This window comes from Parus major, chromosome 2 (genome assembly GCF_001522545.3).
Source record: "Parus major isolate Abel chromosome 2, Parus_major1.1, whole genome shotgun sequence".
In the NCBI taxonomy this organism is placed as follows: domain Eukaryota; kingdom Metazoa; phylum Chordata; class Aves; order Passeriformes; family Paridae; genus Parus; species Parus major.
Genome location: NC_031769.1, coordinates 35860572 through 35881458, shown reverse-complemented (window position 1 = coordinate 35881458; position 20887 = coordinate 35860572). Strand labels below are relative to the sequence as shown.

The 20887-nt window shown below is 37.8% G+C and overlaps 1 protein-coding gene across 5 annotated transcripts in view; it reads left to right on the top strand.

The window, feature by feature from the left end:
- SATB1 (SATB homeobox 1) overlaps window positions 1-20887 on the top strand; it is a 92130-nt gene that overhangs the window by 37406 nt on the left and 33837 nt on the right. For all 5 annotated transcript variants that reach the window (XM_015618248.3, XM_015618249.3, XM_015618250.3 and 2 more), the window contains 3 exons: window positions 8142-8253; window positions 10569-11023; window positions 19305-19517. In XM_015618248.3, the coding sequence (XP_015473734.1) occupies window positions 8142-8253; window positions 10569-11023; window positions 19305-19517 (780 nt within the window). The remainder of the gene's footprint in view (window positions 1-8141; window positions 8254-10568; window positions 11024-19304; window positions 19518-20887) is intronic.

Below are 20887 nucleotides of genomic sequence, written 5' to 3'. Positions count from 1 at the left end.
ACTTCTCTAGCTTGGCCACTGGAAATTTAGCTGAACTCAGAAATTGCTAGATGAAGTTCTAGGGTCTCATTTTCTATAGATTCCTAAATGAATGTTCAAAATGGCCTCTTTTGACTTAAAAAATCTGCAAAAACTTATGTAGCAAATGGAAAAGAGATCAAAGTAAAGGCTTATCCTTAACACCAAAAGAAATTCAGCAAGACAACTGTTAGTGCTACTGAGTCTGATGACTTCTTGTCTGGACATTGTGCCTTAGGGCTCAACTTCATGCCAGACATCTGATGCTTTGCTTAGCAGAACAGTGGAATCCGAGAAGAGACTCACTGAAAATCATGTCCTATTTCCCAGCAAGGAAATCTTGCTTAACGTGATGGGTAATATTAAGCAAAAAGTCAAATGAAAACAAACATTGTGGCTAGGTGAAGATAGAGCAATTATCAACATCTCTATGAGGAGAATGTATATACTGCAGTTGCAGAAAATTTTAGCGTATACAAGGTTGACTTTGATGCATTAATAGGTCTAAAATGTCTTGTATTACACAAGCACTTGCATTAGGTAAGTATTTGAAAGCACATTCATTAGGACAAGCATCCCAGATAGGAAACAAGGCAGAAGCACTCTGACCTGATTGGAACAGAGTGGTTGGAGAGCAGTCCACCAGAGAGGAATGCTGAAGGTGTCTCATCTTTTCACCAAACCAGTCTGTGAGATCTCCAAGACCCCAGCTACCTCTTTATTCCCAAATAAAAAATGCTGGATTGTATCTTGGATTACTTGGATCCTCCTCTTGGTTTGGGACTAGTTTCCCCTAGTCCCATTCATTTGATCTGAAGAAGAGGTGACTGCAGGTGCACAGGCTTCATGCAGTACATACCCTAGTGTAGGAACAGCAGCTGTCTGGAGAGAGGCTGAGGCTGTCACCACACAGAACTAGTAAGGAGGGATGGATCTCACCCTGGAGTACCCTAATTCTGGTTCTGTGGACTCAAAGTCCAGCCTGGGTTGGAGCATGGCTTCTGGGTTTGCCTTCATCCAGCAGAAATTCTGCCTGCACACCCCAAGATAGTGTTGTGGTGGGTACCTGTGGGGAGAGCTCCTGAAAACATGCATCCCCAGCTCAAGCTGAAAGAGAAGTTTTAAACAATCTATTCATTTCATAACAGCTCTTTCAAATGGATTCCTGGCTGAAATGGATAGCACATTTTTTACCCATGAAACTCTCAAATTTCCGAGTTCTGCTGGCAAAGGCGCTTGCATAATCAAAACCTTAGGGTGTAATAACTCACCCCTCAATTTCATTTTCATTCTGTGAAGTAAACCAAGAATTAACTTACTAAATACTGGTTATTTTGCATTCTATATTTTATTCAGGTTGTTTTTAGGAAGGGTTTACCCAGGACTTTTAGTACTAAGTATCTGCAATTTACAAATAGTGTGCAGTAAAATCAGTATTCTTAAAAGATTTGTGTTGGACATCTGACAATAGAGACAAAAATGCGTTATGTCTCCTTATCTTTTATAGGTTGAGGTTGTGACTTCATTTTCTTTCTTACTTTTTTTTTTTTTTTTTAGTCTAAGGCACTGTGCCATGAAGCTTATAAAGCAGTTATGAAGTTCTTCAAATCTGAATTAACATTTCCCACCTACCTATCTTTCTCTCTTTTAAGCTTTTAACCTTTGTAGATATAAGAGTAGTATCTTGGGAAGCAGCTTTTTATTTAAGCTTTATTTATATCCATCAGTGGGAGATGCTCAGAAAACATTGGGAGAATGCTGCTCTGTCATGCAGCAACTGGGAATTTACATTACAGAATGGTAAAAATAGTGCAAGGATCAGTTCCTTCAGATGCTGAATCCTCATTTCTGATTTTCAAAATCTTCGCATGTGTGGGTATATTTCTATCCATATATAAATATATGTGTATATATGTATATATAATTTGGGTTCTTTTAGTTTTATATCTTCCCTCATTATACCAATGTAGCTCTATGTTTACATTAATACATACATTTATAATACTTAAAGACAACATAAGACAGAAAAGGAGGAGGGGATAATTTCAGTTTTTCAAGGATAGGAGAAAGAAGGAAAGGCATACTAATGTATTGGAAAAAAGCTTGTGCTATCAGTATAAATCTGCCTTTTAGTCAGTTTTAACTTATATGACCAGCATTTGCCATGCAGATTCTTATTCTCCTGACCCTGGCAACAGTATGGAGGTCAGATAGCCATCCAAGTGCAGTGCCAAAGGCACAAACAAAAGTTTTTTTCTTCTCTGTCCATCTGTGGGTTTTTCCCTGATCCTACATGTTTATAGGGCATATGACAACAAATTCCATTGCATTATTTGCTATAGTTCAAGCTAATGGACCAAGAAATTTAACATAATTCTTCATACACAGTTCAACTCTCCATGACTTCTTGCCCAAAAAACAGCTAGTGGCTGGTTATATTTGATCTGCTTTTATTCAAAATGGCAGATGATATTTCTCTGCCATCCCAGAGCACTAGGAATGACATTTTAACCTGGTGGGGATTTTCAGTACATGGGCTGGCATAGGCTCAGGCAGGCTGAAATCTTTTGATTTGGGGATAATCTTGTGTTATCTGGTGGGGGCTTGAATGTTCCCTTCTAGTTTGAAAAATGTTAACATGGAGCCTCCTGAGAAATAAGCACTCGTAAGAGTTCAGCTTCTGTTAGAACTGAAGCTTGCTATTTCCACGCAAACAAAAGCCACTGATAGTGGCTAGGACAGGGGAAACAAAGTTCCTCTGTCCTTTATGAAAAGATCCCCCCCTCCATCTGCCCCCAAATCTTTAAGTTCTGTTCTGCAACTTTATCACTATTCAAACTTGGTCTAGGGACAAAGACTCATAGCTTTTCTCTTTTATTTTTTTTTTTTAAAAAAGCCATGTTAAGTTTGCAGCATTGGAACATGCTTCCCCGCTGGTGGCTAGGGATGTAAAGCAGAGAATTTATGGGAGACAAAATAGAATAAAGCTTTAAAAGTTTGGCTTTAAAAAATGGAGCCAGTGGTTTGACAGATTGTTCAGTAAATGTTCATTTTATAGAGAATTATAAAAAAGGTGCTTAACGCCTCTGTACCATTAATATAATACATTAAAAGGGTACTGTCAAGATTAGTGTTTCAGTTCTGAAAATTGACTGTAGGGTTTATGGGCAGCACTGTTCATACTCTGCCTGCAAGATAAGGTATCTTGTACTTACCACTTCACAAAACCATTATGTTGTTACAAGGCTTTATACTGAAAAACTTGATAAATAGTAAAACGTAAATAAAATCTCATTTGAAAAGTGAGAGGATAGTTGCTGACTGTCTTATAGCCAGATTTAGCAGATGCGGGTTTGAATGTAAAACAGTTGTGAAAATAGCCAGTGTCAAACTAGTGCAAAATTAAACTTGTGGGGTGTTCTGTTTTCAGTGTCTGTCATTGTTGAAGTACTCAATTTCAAAAGCATGCATTCCTTTCTACAGAAAAAAAAAATCAGATTTCTTAGTTGAAATTAATTAGCATTCAGAAACCAGATAGCATGTTTTTGGGTATTCATGAGATCTCTGTTTGAAAAAATGTTTTTAACTTGTAGAAATGTGTTGCAACACACAGATGGGAAGAAAAGAAAAAAAAATCTCTTTAGCAAGCACTGTGTGTAAAAGGAATATTACATTTTGCACGCTCCTGATTACCCTGTGTAAACAGTTTTTGACATCTGTCTTTATAGTTTTCGAGGAGAGGAAGACTTTGTTAAAAGAACCATTTTTATACAGCAGTCACCATTTCAGTCTTGCTTTACCTGTATTATGAAAGCAGATGGTCTGCATGTCTTTTGAATATTTATAACTATCAAAAACAATCTCTTGCTATTCACCCTTAGGCTTATGAGATGTCAGGACTGTTCTGGTTGAAAAAAAATCATCTTGGGTGTTTACAGAAAGGGGATTACATTAAGCTGAAATGACTATACATTTTCCAGTTTAATATTTGTCCATCAGCTGTTTAATCGTATTTAGATAATTGTGTAAATAAGTTGTTGCAGCCCTTGCCCCTTCCACTGAGCAGGCTTGAAGCTTTAAACACCAATGAATGAGTTGCAAAAAAGCTCAGATTTTTTTTTTCCTAGTTAAACAACCTGGAAGGCCTAAATAAGTTTTAGTTACAGTGCTTCTTTTGAGAAAAATGTTTAATTTGCAAAGGAATCCCTGATATCTAATTCAGCCGAGTTGTTCTAGGAAGCTGCTGTGTCTGTTACTCTCTGCTAAGTCTGTTAGCATGTATTTGCTCTGTGTAAATACTGCAGCCCAAGTACCCCTTCATGAGGCATGAAAACAACCTTATTCTGCCCATATAAAAATAATTTTAAGGTTATTTAGGGGAAGTTTTGGGACTGTGGGGGTTAAAAGCTTTTTTGACTGGAAGCTGAGCAATCACTGATAACAGATTTTGCTGTGGTTGGTTGATTTGGCAGAAAAGCATGAACAGTTTTGGTTTAGATGATTGAATTAACCTGATTAACATTGTTTTTGTTGTTTTGCAAAAAGGACAACAGTATACTTTTAGCGATGATCGAGCAACACTTCACCTGGTTGAAGAGCAGTGTTAGAGGCAATGACTCAGAAATGCCTCCCTTGAAGCACCTGCAGCGGTGGCTGCAGCAACGAGCCGGCATGAAAGGCTCGGGTCCTTCCCGTATCTTGCAGGATGCACCTTGCGTTAGATTCTGGCACAAAACAAAAGGTGTCTGATGCTACCATTTTATTGGGTTTTGTTTGATGGGCATATGAAACGATTCCTGCTTGAGATTTATGATATTTCCCCAGGGAGTTCCCCAACTTCTTTGAGAAAAAGATGGTGTCTGGTATTTAATCTCTGGTATTTAATCTTCCAGAGAAAATGGGATTTGGTTCAATCTACGCTGGGTGAACCTCAGCTGAACCTCAGAACAAATTCTACCCCTACCTTCACACAGTTGTTGGATGCCTAATTATAATTAACTTATTTGGCTAAAAAAAGAGCACTTGGGCTGCAGCAGATGGTATCATTCCAGAATAGTGGGATTTCTGTGAAGGTGGCACCATTTCAGATGAGATCTCCCGATTCTCAGAACATGACTGCAAGTGATGTGGTTGGGGGGAGGGAGATATGGGAGAGGGGAAAGAGGGAAATTTGAGATCTTGATGGCTTGCAACTTACCTTCATGGATAAACTACAAGGAGATAAGATTGCGTATCTGTGACGTTTTTGCGTTCTCTCGATTTTCTTTGCAACATCTGAAAAATACACTTGATTATGAGTGATGCATGTGATGCATTTGAATATTCGTATGATATATTTATATTTGCCATCCTTGTATGTGGAGGGCATCTGCCTCTGTGCCTGACAGATAAGGGTGATATGTGCAGTAGTACCAGGATATGATGTGCTTCAAATACAATTATATTTATTTTGATTATTGATAATTCAAGATATGGGGAACTCCTCAAGTGTAATGACCCAGGTAATCTCAAAAGCATCAGTATGTCTTCAGTCTAGATGATGAATCTCTGAAGACCACTAACTCATGGGGTTAATCTTGAGTTTTAGGCCATAAGACCTTTATGTAAGTAGATTGGCATTAAAATGTACAGGAATTCTATAGCAATAGGGAATTTCTACAGCCAAGTGCATCTCTCTGCACTGATGTGACTTCACGTTTGATGACAATAAATAAAGCATAGAAACAATGAAATTCAGTGTTGTCAAGATATTTTCTGAGCTAACAAGGTAATAATATTTTATCTGGCTTGTAAAATTTTGCCTTCAGTGAATTAGTAAATAAATCATTGATTCCTCCTGATGAGGATTCTTAGCGTAGGTAATATCACTTGAATGTTTGCATGAAGTGTTCTCAAAGAAAATGCAGGATAATTTTCATTTTTAAAAGTGTTTACAATGTCTGTCTTTTTTTTTTTTTTTTTTTAATTCTACTTTGAAGAGCAGGAGTAACATCAGAGTGTTAGCCATCAAAGCTTGAAATTCACATTGTGTCAGAGAAGCTAAAATTCTCAGCAGTGTTTCTTAAACAGACCAGTCCCCCATTTGGTTGTAAACTGCATTAAATTTATTCCTGGAGAAGCAGGGGATGTGTTGCAAACTGCCATATCATTTGTGTATCATTTTTATAAAATGACATGGAAGGGAGCACTAGGAAATCTTAGACAAACATCTTCAATAATGGGTAATTTACTAAAATTAATATACGTGTTTTCATACTTAAGGTTAGTTGAGCGGGAGAACAAATCTGAAAAAGGCAAAGTAAAATAAGAGAAACCCACTTTGAAGTCTAAATGACATCTGCAAAATACATGAGCTGGTATGGGATGATAACCTCTGACAGGTGCAGTTCCCCATTTTGCACATACAGATCTGCAGTTCCTGCAAGTAGTCTGTGCATTAATATAATTTGCCAGGTCAGATCCACAGGACTTGTTAAATCACACCTTATGTATCAAGTGCCCATGTTTAAGATAGTTTAATCTATAAAAGAGCTTAAAAGATAATTTTGTACATATTAGACATTAAGTATACTGCTGTTATACTGGAAGTTGAAATTGGGTTCAGCTGAGCTTGGTTCTGGTCATTCAGGTTAGACTTGTGGTAGTCTATTAAAATTTCACTCTCCTGTTATACCACTGACAAAAGACTTCTAGCTAGTTTCAGAAATGCCAAGTTAGTTTCAAGAATTTTGGTGATTCGGAGAAACATTAAAATACCTGCCTGGTGAGTAGAGGATATCCACGTTTGGCATAAATAATGCTGCCTTACTCTTGCAGTTCTGAGCCTCCATGAACAGCTTGCTACTAATACCTTAGAAAATGATTATAATGAACTTCACTAAGATCAATAATGAAGGTACTTTTAGTCAGAAACTGAACTAGCCTTTTAAAGAACACTTACAGTAACATTTACTGCATTTTTATTCCAGACTGTTCCTTCCAGTGGTTATTGCAGTTGGTGTAACAAAGGGTTGATGCTCTAAATGATTTGTAAGATAGCACAAATGTATCTAAATGTTACATACTGAATAGTGAAGAAATAGAATAATCAAGGCTTTGTCTTCTTGACTGTCATTGCTGTTTTGATAAACTGGACAATTATTGTAGTTAAGCCAAAAGTAACTACTTTCCACATAGAAATTTAAAAGATGGTGAAGTTCAGTCTGTCAGAATTATATTTGCTAATTTTGTTGTTCATACATCATATAGTGAGTATAATTTTCAAGTTGGAGCATTATCTCATTTTTCAAGGCTTGGTCTTAATTGATTTGTAAAAGAATGTACTGGAACTGAAAGTTTTATGCATTGTAAATTCCACTATTTTAAAATTGGTCAAAACTGAGCAGAAGGTAAATTTCTCACTGTAGCTATCTGATATCTCGAGAACCTTTGAGAAAAAAAATCATCTCAATCTTCCTTTGGTCTATTTTACAGATAATATTCAGTTACAGAATTAGACATGACAATAAGCTTTTCATAAGCCTGTTTTTGCAAATCACTTAAAATACCCTGTTGAGGAAAAACAAGGCTGGGTTCATTTTGGGTTATTAGATACATATTTTATTCTACTAAAAACCCCATATTTTATCCTATTCATAGGTCATTCAGATAAAGTTTTATCCTATGATTTTCTGGAGTCTACTCTGTGATAAGTGGCACAGAGGAACTGGACATGGGTAACTTGGGTCACTGCTTGCATTTGTAAAGGTGGTGTAGGAATTGTATGCCTATGTGGGTATGTGAAGGTCAATCAAATATAAAAGCAGAAATAGGATGAACAAAATTCACTTTCAAGATTAGCATCTTCTATCCAGAGCCCATCCCATTGCATGATGTTTCTTGGTCGATAACTTTGTTCTTCCCTTAGTACATCTGCTATTTTTTGCTCCCATTTACAATATACCTTCGTTTGTTTTCATGCTCAATTAATGAGTTTTTTAAAAGGCTTTGGATGATAGGATTTAAAATGCAATATGGTTCTCAAACTTTAAAAATATAATGGTTCAACAATTGAAATAATTTGTGCTTTGACTTGTACTGCTCTGTATTACAGATTTTTTTTTTCTTCTCCCCTTTTCACACAGAGTATGATTTCTTCCATTGTGAACAGCACTTACTATGCAAATGTCTCAGCAGCAAAATGTCAGGAATTTGGAAGGTGGTATAAACATTTCAAGAAGGCAAAAGATATGATGGGTAAGCAAAAAAAAAAAATTGCCTTGATGGTGGTTACATACCATTATGTGTCACATTGAGGTCTGTCACAGTCATATAAGAAGCCAGTTCCCTTCACGATAAGTTTAGGATGCTTTTGATGAGTAGATGTAGAAAGTACATATATAGTGAAAGAATTCATTTAAATAAATATTTGCTATTGAAACAGCCAAGCTGACTTGGGTTGCCAGAGATGTAAAGCTGTCATTCTGTAAATCTAGAGATCTTCTACCACCCAGAATAATTGTTTAGAAAACCTGTTCCTGGAACTGTGACGAACTGACTTTTTAATGTATGTATTTTTTTCTCGCTCTGGTTAATGTATATTTAAAGAAACAGGCTTCTACAGCTATCACTACCTTCCAGCAAGAATGCTGTAATTTTATAAATTCATATCTTTCTTTAACCTTGGGACCCTAATTTCAATTAATTTTAACAAATAGTTGTTTTGACAATTGTTTGCTTGTTGTAGTAAGGACAAGTAAATTATTGGAGGAAAAAAATCTATCAATTCTGTGATACCTTTTATCTTTCTTTAACCTGTTCACATAATTTTGAACACTTTATGTCAGAAAATTTCTACATAGATTTCAACAGAATGGAAAAATAGGACTCCAGTTTGGATTGAATTTTGAGCTTGACTTAGCTTTCAGTATTTGAAGCAAAATCATTCATCTACCAAAACGGGTTCCTTGCCTTTTATAGCTTAAGGCTGTAATGAAGACAATGCATCACTTTTGTGATAATTGCTTGAATTACTGTTTTGAGTGAATGGCCCACTTGGGTTGATCTCTACTTTCCCTGAGTGAAAAAAGGCAGCTTCTTTCCTTAATCTACTTTGTACCTTCTGTGCAACACGGAACCCTTCTTCTGAGACCACCAAATTTAGTGGTAAGACTTCACTTGGTTTCAGGTGGTCCTTGTGTGAGGCAGCAGAGTGGCCATATGGGAAGAGTGACCTTTCCACAGCAGCCTCTCCCGCGTCCCTTGCAGCAGTGCTCCTGCGTGGGGCAACCCTTGCAAAATTTTACTTATATGGTCTGCCAAGACAGGTTCATCTTCCATTCACTCTGAGTCAGTGAAGCTAGAGAATAGAAAATGTGTGTTTGTGTATTCTTGTGTAAACTAATGCTGTCAGAAGAGGCAGCATTGCCCCCAAAGTCACCTGTGTGAGGAGTAGCAATACTGCTTAGGTATTGATCCAGGCTATGGACACCAGAAGTCTCTGCAGAACAAAAGTCTTGTTTTTTATTTGTCAGTTTTCTGCCCATGATAAGGGAGGAAGATGGGGAGGCAGGTGAGAATCCAAGTGCCAATTTCTTCATGCAGCTCTGATCCTTGTGGACGAAAGGGTGGTCTTGCACTGATGACTGTTAGTGAAGATCATAATTACTGTGACAAGCTCAGACACTGCCTTAAAAAAAAGCAAACCTTACTAGTATAAGAAAAAAAATTGCTACAACACTTTTGTGAAAATACTGGACTTTTGGTTTTTAAATAAAGCTTATTTTCTTAAGGCTATTTCCAGAGCAGAGCTGCTAAAGCTCTAGAATAAAAAAAGTTACAAATGCTGATAAAAAGGAGACTCCTTTATATCAAGCTAGTGTTATTTGATATTGTTTAATCATGCACAAGAGGGGAACTGGAAGAACTCTTGTAGCTTAAAAAACTGTGCTGTTATTTAAAAAGGAGGGTGTGTCAAAGGCAGATGAGTTAATATAAGAAAAAAATTCAACCATGTTGCAAGTCACTGAAAAAAACCATGCATACATGGTTGCAAGATAAAGCAGCCCATCTGTGTAATTTACATAAATTATACTAGTTCCTAGCAGTCCCATACAATTGATGCAGCATCTAGAAATTAGCAGAGCATGGGGAGGTCTACACCTCACTCTGCTTGTTACAGATTTCCAGTGGCTGGGAACTGCAGATGTCACGGCAGGGACCTCATGGGAGGAACAAAACAGTCACTGGGGGCCTCTCTCTCTCTGGCTGGGACATGTTTTCCCACAACAGCCCTCCTTATCCTTTGCACACATGCACTTGCTGTTTCACCTGTATCATCCACAGCACAGAGTGGATTTTTGTCTCTTGTCTTTGCCCCGTCTCCAGTTGGTTAGTGCTTTGTCTGAAGTCCCCTGTGTCTGTCACTGTGGGATGCAGCAACCCACACATGCTTGGGTTGCGTTGCACCATTTTACATTTGTTTATTTTTATTAGCATGTCTTGTGAGGACAGTCAAGTTTGTGATTTTTCAGTCTGATGTTGGCCTTTTCAATGTTTTTTTTCTGCTGTAGTTGAGATGGATAGCCTTTCTGAACTATCCCAGCAAGGTGCCAACCATGTCAACTTCGGTCAGCAGCCAGTCCCAGGGAACACAGCCGAACAGCCTCCATCTCCTGTTCAGCTTTCTCATGGTAGTCAACCATCAGTTCGGACCCCGCTTCCAAACCTGCACCCTGGACTTGTATCTACTCCCATTAGCCCTCAGCTGGTAAATCAGCAGCTGGTAATGGCCCAGTTGCTGAACCAGCAGTATGCAGTGAACAGACTTCTAGCCCAGCAGTCCTTAAACCAACAGTACTTGAACCACCCTCCTCCTGTCAGTAGATCCATGAACAAGCCGTTGGAGCAGCAGGTCTCAACGAACACAGAGGTGTCTTCCGAAATCTACCAGTGGGTCCGTGATGAATTGAAACGAGCAGGAATCTCACAGGCAGTATTTGCACGTGTGGCTTTTAACCGAACTCAGGTCAGTCATCTTTTTTCTTTTCTAATTTTTTAAGTGTAGGAGTCCTTTCTCTCTCTAATTTGTAATTGCCATCTTCTAGGTCTGTATTCTCGTTTCTACCTTGTCACTTATCTCATCTGAAGGAACCATGCTTCCTTGCAGGATCACTGTCCATGTTGATAGCGTACTGAAATCCTCAGGGACTGGTTTGTGGATATACCACTGTCCTTACAGGAAGCATGGCTCCTCTCCAGTGGTGATGGTTTATGAATAGCTGAATTTCCCAGTAAAGGAAATGAACAGCTCTATGCAGAACCATCCACAAAGTCACCCAACAGATTGCCTTTTGTGTTGTAGAGTTGTACTTGCTCTGACCACCTGCACGCACTGAACAACCTGTCTTCTTTCACAGGTGTACTGGAGATGGTCTTTTATGCATACTTGCATTTATTTTTATCATTTTCCAATGAGAGTCCTAATAACATTTTTTCAGGCTTCTGAAAAATTAAAAATTAAAAGCTTTATCTCTAGATCACCTATTCTCTTCATGTATTTTTGTGGTTTGTTGCAAAAACTGTAGTTGCTGAGCTTGCCAGTGTCCACATCAGAACGTATACTTCAGCTCTTCAATGCAGAAAAAGCCAGCCCTAGCAAAGCTGATAAGTAACACTAAAATGTGTTATTTTTTACACCTGTTTTAGAGCTAACCCTGTTATAATTTATTCTGCTCTATGAATTTAACTTAATGCCATGTTGCATGGAATTTAATCAAGCAGAAATTATGGAAGAAATGCCAGTATATTGGATGCAAATAATAAGATCTCAAAATTTTAAAAGTGTGTTGTAACACAAAATAAAATATTTTTAATAGGACTTTGTAAAATGGGAAATATTTAAAAAAGACATAGGTAAATTTGCTTTGGGTTCCACATTTTTAAATGAAAACACATACTTAGAGAACAATTTTCCCATTGTAGATTATAGTATAACAAAAAAGATCATAATTTGAGCTTCTCTTGAAACGTTTTTATTTCTCCCGTCGTAGCTTAGAGAATAAAAATTCTGTTTCAAATGCTCTGGTAGCAAGTTTGAATCAGTATGTCATTTATAATTGTTCTGAATTACTATTGCCTTACAATATTTTACATCCTCCTTTAGCTAAAGGAAAGTAGAATCATTGTGTGAATTCTCTGTAGGGCTCTGTGTGTGTGTGTCTTTCCTCTTTACGGCAGAGGAGGTTTTCAAGATCTGGACCTTTCATGCAAAATTTCATAGGTTACATGAACTCATGAAGGGGTTATTTACATTAAGTTAGGTCCAGGCTCTGTCAGTTGTTATATTTACAAATAAGTGAATGTTGTTTAATACAGTGTTTAAAATTTTAATTATTAATACTCTGAAGTATTAAGCAATAGTAGTAGCTTCCATGTTACAGTAGTTTGCAGCTGCCACCTTACCCGGACAAAAAGCCAAACAAGTAATTCAGAAAATAAAGTTTATTTTATATCTACTTCTTTCTCAGGTTTGCCTAAAAACACATTGTTTTATCTAAACTTTCCCCCTCTGAAGTGGTCAATTTTTGTCAGCTAAGTTTTGCATACAGCTTTTGGCATATCCTTTGTGCATAAGCAGTATTTGTTACCTGAAATACAAGGATGATTGGTTCTGACTGGGCATTGAATTTATATGACAGAGTAGGAGAAAATGCTCTTTCAAAGTGATGAATGCAACTGTAGAACAAGATTTCTAGTGCAAATACTGATTATTTACTTTAATATTAGTATTATTATACTAAATATATATCAAAATATGTATTGCTATGTATTTTTCTTACTACAAATGTTATTAAATATTTGTTTAAAGTTCAGTTCTTCCCCAGACTTTGTAAAATGGCTTGGTAAAATGTGTTGAGTGATCCAGAACTGGGAGGAAACCCCAAAATGAACACTGGAAACAATTCCCCTGAAGAGCTATGAAATACACCTATATATTTTGGTAATTTTCAACCAAATCTATTTCAAAGAACACAGAGTAGTAACACTACATCCTACAAATTGTTTTTGCTAATCAAGTTAGTATTTGCAGTTAGCTACGTAAGATTTTGCAATATTTGTTATGTTTTGTGGCAAATATAATGAGCAAAAAGGAAAAATACTAGGAACCTAGAGAGTGTCAGCCTCAGTTTTGCCAAGAAATATCTCATCATACTTTTCATTCGAAGGAATGCCCCACTGAGGCTTTTGAGGAGTTTGTCATGGGTGCATTTCACCTTTGCAACCTGGAAATCGTTAATTTTACCCACAGTGACAGCTAATGTCCACGGGTAAACACAGGTACCAGCAATTCTTACATGAAAACTTTCAAAATTTGTTCTGCTTGCTATATTTCTGAATTCCTCACAGCTTAATGTAATACCCCTTTTTTTTTATTATTTTTGGCTAGAAAAATGAAAATGCTTGTTTAAATTCATGTTCTGTTTTCTGAGATAGAAAGCTAACTCAGGCTTACCACTGACATTTTTGAAACTGTCATAAACATATTTGAGCAGTATCCAGGGACCATATCATGCCATCAGTTTCTAAAGGCATAAGAACTCGCTGAAATTGGTTAGGAGTTCTGTGCAAGAAAACCGTGGTGTCATGATACAGTCTCAGATGTGGGGAGAGATTTGCTTTCAGTGTAGAAGTTAAGGAAGGAAGTGTTCTATAAATTAAGAGTGATTTAGCTTAATGTTTAGGCAATAAAATGGACTTCAAAATTGGCTGAAGATGCTTTTGTTTTTCAGACTTATGCTCTAGATTATAAACGCAGAATTTGGTGGTGGTTTTTGGGTGGGAAGTTTCTACCAGTGTAGTGTGGCAATTCAACACTTGATCCTAATTTTCAAGATTTTTAAATTTGGCTGCAGAAATGTTGACTTGAAATACGTCTTTTTACAATCCAAGGATTTGGCAAAAATACTTCTGAAAACTAGAGTGTCTTTTTTTACTATTACTAGTTATCTATAAAGCAGAGAAAACCACAAACCCTTAACTACACCTTAGAAGTGTATCCTTAAGAAAGAGAGAGTGTGACTTTAATGTGTTCTTGATTAATTTCCCCCCTGCCATTTAGTTCCAAACGGTAATTTCAAAACAGAATTCTCAGGAATGTGCTCTGTAAACTTTAATCAAAGATCCAGATACCTATAATTTGAATGAAACTTCATATCTGTACAGGCACAATAGGACAACTGTTGCAGGGAGAAGAAGCAGTTTTGGTGGGAGGAATTTCTCTATGGTCCTTCTAGGAAGTGTTCAGAGTACAGTAGGATCTGAAGCTTTGCTTGTCCTTCAGCGGTTGTGATTCCAACTCACTGGATGCAAAGAAACAGGTTGAATCCTGTTGGCACCTCCTTTCAATGCACCGTGGAAAACTTTATTGAGTTAGTACTTGTGCTGGCAGATCTGAGTTTCACCTCAAGCAAGGTGTCCAAAGGTGACTACCAGTCTGCCAGGATAATTTTGGTAAATTGAGACACTTATGTTTCAGTTGCCAGTTCATCAAATTAATAAAAATTAATATTTTGTTTTAGCTGATGTCAGTGCACTGTGCAGATACATCTACTGTCTTGAAAGAGCAAGTCCAGTATTTTCTTGTGCTTTTCAGGCTAGAAAATGGTATTTGTGATCAGTTTGCTGCCCTGGGTAGCCCCAACAGTCATAGTGTGACAGTGATGATGCATTGGGGTAGCCCCCCAAAATGTGGTGCCACAGCCCCCCATCAGCAGAGAGGCTCTGCCTGCTGTTTCAAATGTTAAGTTAAACTGGGAGTTCCTCTACCCTGTTTTGTTCTTAGAGCTGGAGTGCAGCATCAACATTTGTTGGGCTGAACTGCCCTCAGAGCCCTAAACAAATAAACTCCTCTCCTGTTTCTGTTGTGTGTTTTTAAAATGTTAGCATGAGTCAGGAAGCGAAAGGCTTGGGTTCCCGCAGCCAGTCTGACATCTGACTCGAAGGTGTAGCTTAGCCCGGTGCATGGCGGGGTGACGAGCCCGCACTGTGCGAGCAAGGAATTGTGTTAGTCATGGTTGTGGTTGGAACTGGAACTGAGGGCTGCCTGTCTCTGTTTGTGTACACTTTCAGCTGTAAGGTTTGCTGCAGGGACTCCGGTGCTGTGATGTGGCGGTCACCTCGTGGCTCTTCATGAAAAAAGAAAGAGTGTTTTTTGCTGAATTTCGGTACTTTTCTTTTTCCCACAAGTGACAACATTTGTTCTGAAGGTTTTTGAGTATTTCTCAGTGCTTCTCACTTTTCCCTTTCCCTCATTTCTACTTGAGCTCCATGCTTGTTTAAAATATTAGTTGCCAGGGCATACTGCCTTTCGCTCATGTATAATGCCTTTTCTCATATGTGAAAACTTCTGTGTATTTAGGACTGTGCTCATGCTAATTCTGTGCAATTGCTATTTCAAAGGAGAATGCTTGGATGCACTAAATGGCTCTGTGTAATTGTAAAACAAAATCTAAGTTTACACAAACCACCTTCTCAGGCACTACCTTTTTTTTTTTCCTTCCACTTTGTCTTTGGCACACTTTATTTTCCAGTAAAATGAAAAATGAAGATGGATTATTCAAAATTGATAACAGTAATGGACCATCATGTAATGTTTTATTGAATTTGAGTTCTGTAAATTATGTGGTAGAGAGAAATTTGCCTGCTTAAGTATAACAGAAATTGCCACTGTATTCATATAATTCTTCATAGTGTAATTTAAGAAAAAGTACACTATCCATATCACTATTGAATAAAAGGTAAAAAGGTGCTATTACACTATCATGACAGCTCTCCTCTTGCTACTAAGCGGCATAGATAAATGTGTCTGCTTATAACTTACTTGGCTAGGATCCAGGCTTGGGGGTGGAGTTTGGGAATAATCTTCCACCTGGACATGGGATGGGAGCACCCTTCAGCCAAGAGGGATAGTGTTTAGGGATGTTCTGCATGTTTTGGGAAGGTTTGGGCAAATGGCATGTTTCTTCTGTAAGCTTTGAAGTTCTATCGCACTGATAAAAATCTATATGAATCAGTGATTACGTTCAAGGAGGAGACAAACTGGGGGCTAGACAAGCAGTGTTTTTGTTCATATTGGCAGACACTTTCATTTATCTCCATTTTTTAAGAATTTGTAATGAGCATTTGAAAGCCTTGATAATATTTATTGAACATTTTTGTGCCATTAGTAATGAATTATACTTGTGATGACATGTAAACTTTCTTCTTTTTTTTTTCCAAATGGAACCTGGGAATATTTTTAAAAAATACATTTCCAGTGCAAAAAGAATACAAGGAAGGAACAGTGAGAAGAGCTCTGAGCCTAACAGTGTTTATAATCTCTTTGCAAAACATGCTTAGTTTTCATGTAACTTGAGGTACAATATCAGGAGATCACACCAAGACCAGTGTCCTGGAAAAGCAGTTCAAGCTTGGTAAAATGAACAGTTAATGCGTATCAGCACAGGCCAGCATGCTGGTATTTTCTTTCTAGGATTTTTCCCATTGTATGTCTTGTCTAGCAACTTTTAGCTGAAGTTTTGTGCTCAAAACTTGAAGTAGTAGCAATGAAGTAATATATGAAGCTGGCAAACTGTTCCAAGACTGCCTGCACCTGGTACTATATCTTTGTTTTCATGGTTTTTCCTTACATATTCTCATCGTTAGGTTTAGAATCTAGAAGCAAACACCTCCTTGCCTAATCAATGCTCTGTCATCTCCCCTCCTCTCTCTGCATCACTGTCCTCTGCTCTGCTCCCACCTCAGGGTCATGACAGTGACTGGGGAAGAGAGGAGAATGAATATTTAGTGACATTTCTAATCACAAAGAGGTGTCCCATAGCAGTGGAAATGCAGGCAAAAGTTAAAAAAACGAGCAACAGCATTTTCTTTATTTACTTATTTCACTGAAGAGGGAAAAGTTATACAATAAAAACAGCCTTTCTACCGTTTTTAGCTGTCCACTTTGTGGCTTAGGCATTTACAAGCAAATGCTTTATGTTATGGGCTAAAGTATTTTTTAAGGACATTTCCTGTGGCTGACAGTGTGTGGTAGCTGTTTGTAAGGAGGCTGTCTTCTCTCCTGACAATGTTCAGTCCACTTGAGTTTAGTTTTTCTTGCTCATTTTTCCATGGAGAGGTGTCTCCAGCACAGAAACAGTCAGAAATTACACATGTTTACAACTACCTATAAGGAGATGAACGATGTGGGCGTTGGTCTCTTCTGCCAAGTAGCAAGCAACAGGGTGAGAGAAAATGTTCTCAGGTTATGTCAGGGGATGTTTACATTGGATATTAGGAAAAAAATTCTTCAAAAATGTTGTCCAGCACAGAAACAGGCAGACAGGGAAGTGGTAGAATGACCATCCCTGGAGGTATTTAAAAGACATATAAATGTGGCACTTGGGGACATGGTTTAGCGGTGGGTTTGGCAGTACACTTTTAATGAATAGACACAGTGATCTTAAAGGTCCCTTCCAACCTAAATTTTTCTGTTCTGTTCTCTATATCTTGTGCTCTGCAGACAGCTTTGCCTGTCTCCAGTAGAACAAAATCGTTTTGTACCTCCTCTTGAGATGGATTGTGTAACCCTACCACTAACAAACATTGCTAACTGTGGGTTTGAGTACTTAAAAGTAGAAAATATTATAGACACAAATTTATTTTCCATGTTTGCTTATAAGTAAATTTATTATTAGACTAACCATTAAAAAAAAAAAATTAAAACATCACCCAAATGCCACTTTTGTCAATAACTTGTTTATTTACCTGCTGAGTAATTTCTGCCTGGATACCAGAAAAGAGGAGGGGTCAAGAAAAGTGGTAAGGAAGTATCCACCAAGATTATTTTTTTTTATCCTCCTCTGAAATATTTTTCATGCTTAATGCTGGAAAGATTGTTGGGTTTTTTCCATCCCATTTCCCTGTTAGGTGAGCAGGCACAGACAGGGCCATGAGGACCACACTGGCTGAGGTGTAGTGGTTGGTACCTCTGTCCTCATCACCCAACAGGGATGTGCAGAGCTCACACCCACACTGGGTGGGCCCTGGTCCTGCCTAAGCACAGCTGCTCCAGAGTAGTGGCTTTGCAGCAGTACCTCCCTAAGGGTCTTTTTTCTGGTAGGATGAGACCTTTGAGAGAGGTGACAATTTCCACAGGTGCTGTTAGCATGAGACTTCCAAAAAAAGATTTCCTTGGCCATATCATTCTCTTTTACCCCCCGAGGAATAGATATATTTAGTCAGCATTACTTATCTTAGTTTTGGCTTTTTTCTTGTCTGCTTCCCTCTCTCTATTTACTCCTCTGTTATCCTGCATATCTTACAACAGTTCCTCAGGAAAAGAAACTTTGAGTTATGTTATTTCTTGAAATTCACGTATATGTTCCTTTATTACACTATAAGTATGCCAATCCTCTCTCTTTCCCAGCATGGCAACAACATTTATTCAAAGTAGTAGTTTACGTCTGCTTTTCTAAAAGTTACCTTTCCTATCACCGTCTTGTTACTGCAAGACAGTAGATCATTTTGAATGCCCAACATATTTAAAAGGAGAAACTAGAAGGGAGTTTCAAGGAGATGTCAAGAACCTGTTGCCATTAAATATAAATACCCCAGGCGATGGACTATTTGAGGATTAGGGTTTTCCTGATGAAAAGAGAGGAAGGTGCAAGAAGGAGGAACAAGGGCATCCAAAGAGTTTCCTCCCTTGTTAAACTCCAATATGCAACTCTTAGAAAGAAATATTGACTTATAAAAAATATGGCCCTGAGTCAGTGAAGCAGTACTTTAGGAATGTTGCAAGTTTATAGTCTCAGAGTAGTTGTGTAATATCATTTCCTTTCAAAGATCTATTTAAGTTGCTAGAAATGTGGAAAGTCTTTTTTTAAGAGTGGGTTTGCATTTTGCCTGTGAAGCCTGAGAACCCCCTAGTGTATCCTACTTATCCTTAGTGTCTAGTGACTGTCTGTGGACTGTGGAAGATATCATGGCAAGTTAAGCCAGTAAAAGGAGGAAGACCAGTTAGGAAGATTTTGTTTATGTTCTATTTAAAACAGGTGCTTAATAAAATTTAGGGTACTGAGGCTCTCTTCTCTGCTACCTAAAATGCCATTAATATAATGCTATGTGAATAGTGCATTTAGTGTTCTCATTCCCAGTCCAGTGATAATAAGAGTGAGGACTGATAAACAATGGCTTTGCAGAGCACAGTTTTGCAGACACTCACCTAGGCTAACTCTCGAGCCTATTTTTTTTTTCCTTCCCTACAGGGCTTGCTCTCAGAAATCCTCCGAAAAGAAGAGGATCCCAAGACTGCCTCGCAGTCCTTGCTGGTAAACCTTCGGGCTATGCAGAACTTCTTGCAGCTGCCAGAAGCAGAACGAGATCGAATTTACCAGGACGAAAGGGAAAGGAGCTTGAACGCAGCCTCTGCGATGGGCCCGGCGCCTCTCATAAGCACACCGCCCAGCCGGCCTCCACAAGTAAACTGCTCTCTCTGCCTTTGGGATTTTCTTGTTGTGTTCTCTCACTGTCCCGCTGGGTGAGACCTTTCTGAAAAAGAAGAAACCTTTCACTATTTTTAAACACTCATAGAATCATTACTTGCAGTGCATATCGCAAATTAAATTTAAGAAATATAATGGATGATAGCAGCAGTTTATTACTACCTATTTTCTAATTTTAAGATAAATTCTATCCATTATGGTTCCTACAGAATTTTTTGCTCATTTTATTGAGGTACAAGCTTTACTGGGCATGGAAGATGATGGCTTTTAGCTGTCATCTTTTCTTACAATTCTTAGGTTCTTAATGTTATAGCTTCAGATAGGAATTTTGGAGGATTTGGACCATTAAACTGAGAGGGAATGAAAGCAGAAGTGTGAGTACCTTGTAGTGCCTTAAAAAATATTTTTCCAGAAAGCAAACTGGTAAAACTAAAGTGATGAGGGAAAGAAGATCCCATCCCAAAATGCTGGGCATACTTTCACCAGCTTGAGCTAATGACAGCTGTGTAAAATAACAGGCTTACTAAATCCATTGCTCTGAATGATTTGGATATGTTCATTAAAGTTTCATGTAGTATTTGTTAAAATGAAACTCCTATTGATTTCTCTAAAATTAATTTGATTTAATTTTTCAAAAATTACAAAGTTTGATAGAGTGGGATCGAGAGATTCAATGGTGCAGTCCTTGTGTTGATCAAGGAAATTCTGATGCTTGTTTTAAGGTACATGAGAAATGCCTGTGAGCCATAGGAATGCACAGGATTTCCACAAAGAAACATGGTTCACTCCAAAACCTGTATATTTTCAGAAATACTCTGCATTGCTGTGGCTCAAGATTGTACCTATGCAAGGAAAAAGCAAACTGATCTGCAGATATGTGGAAATCATGCTGTATACACAGTTCAGTTTTGCTAAACAAAGCAAGGCTTTGGGATTGTGGGAATTTTGTGACGGGTGAGTTTTTGACAGAAACAGCAGGTTTTTGTTAACCAGTCATAGGCTTGTGACTGTGACTATGTGCTATACCCGTTTGGAATGCTATAAATTCCTCTCGAGATTATTCTTCTAATTTTCCTTCAGCTAATGGATACTGTGGACCACACTAAAGTAATGAATAACAAAATTCTAGGAGGGAGGGCAGAAGATCACCTTGACCTGTACTTTTCACAAGAGAAGAAATTTTTAGCAGAAAAAGCAGACTGTACTAATGGTGTAGTTTTGTTATCATTAACTGAGTTTAGTCTGTAAAATCCACTATAGATATTCTTCAAGATAAAGGACAAGAATCTATTTACACAGAAATGCTTTAGTGGGAAATAGTTAAATAGAGATAATTGTGTTTAAAA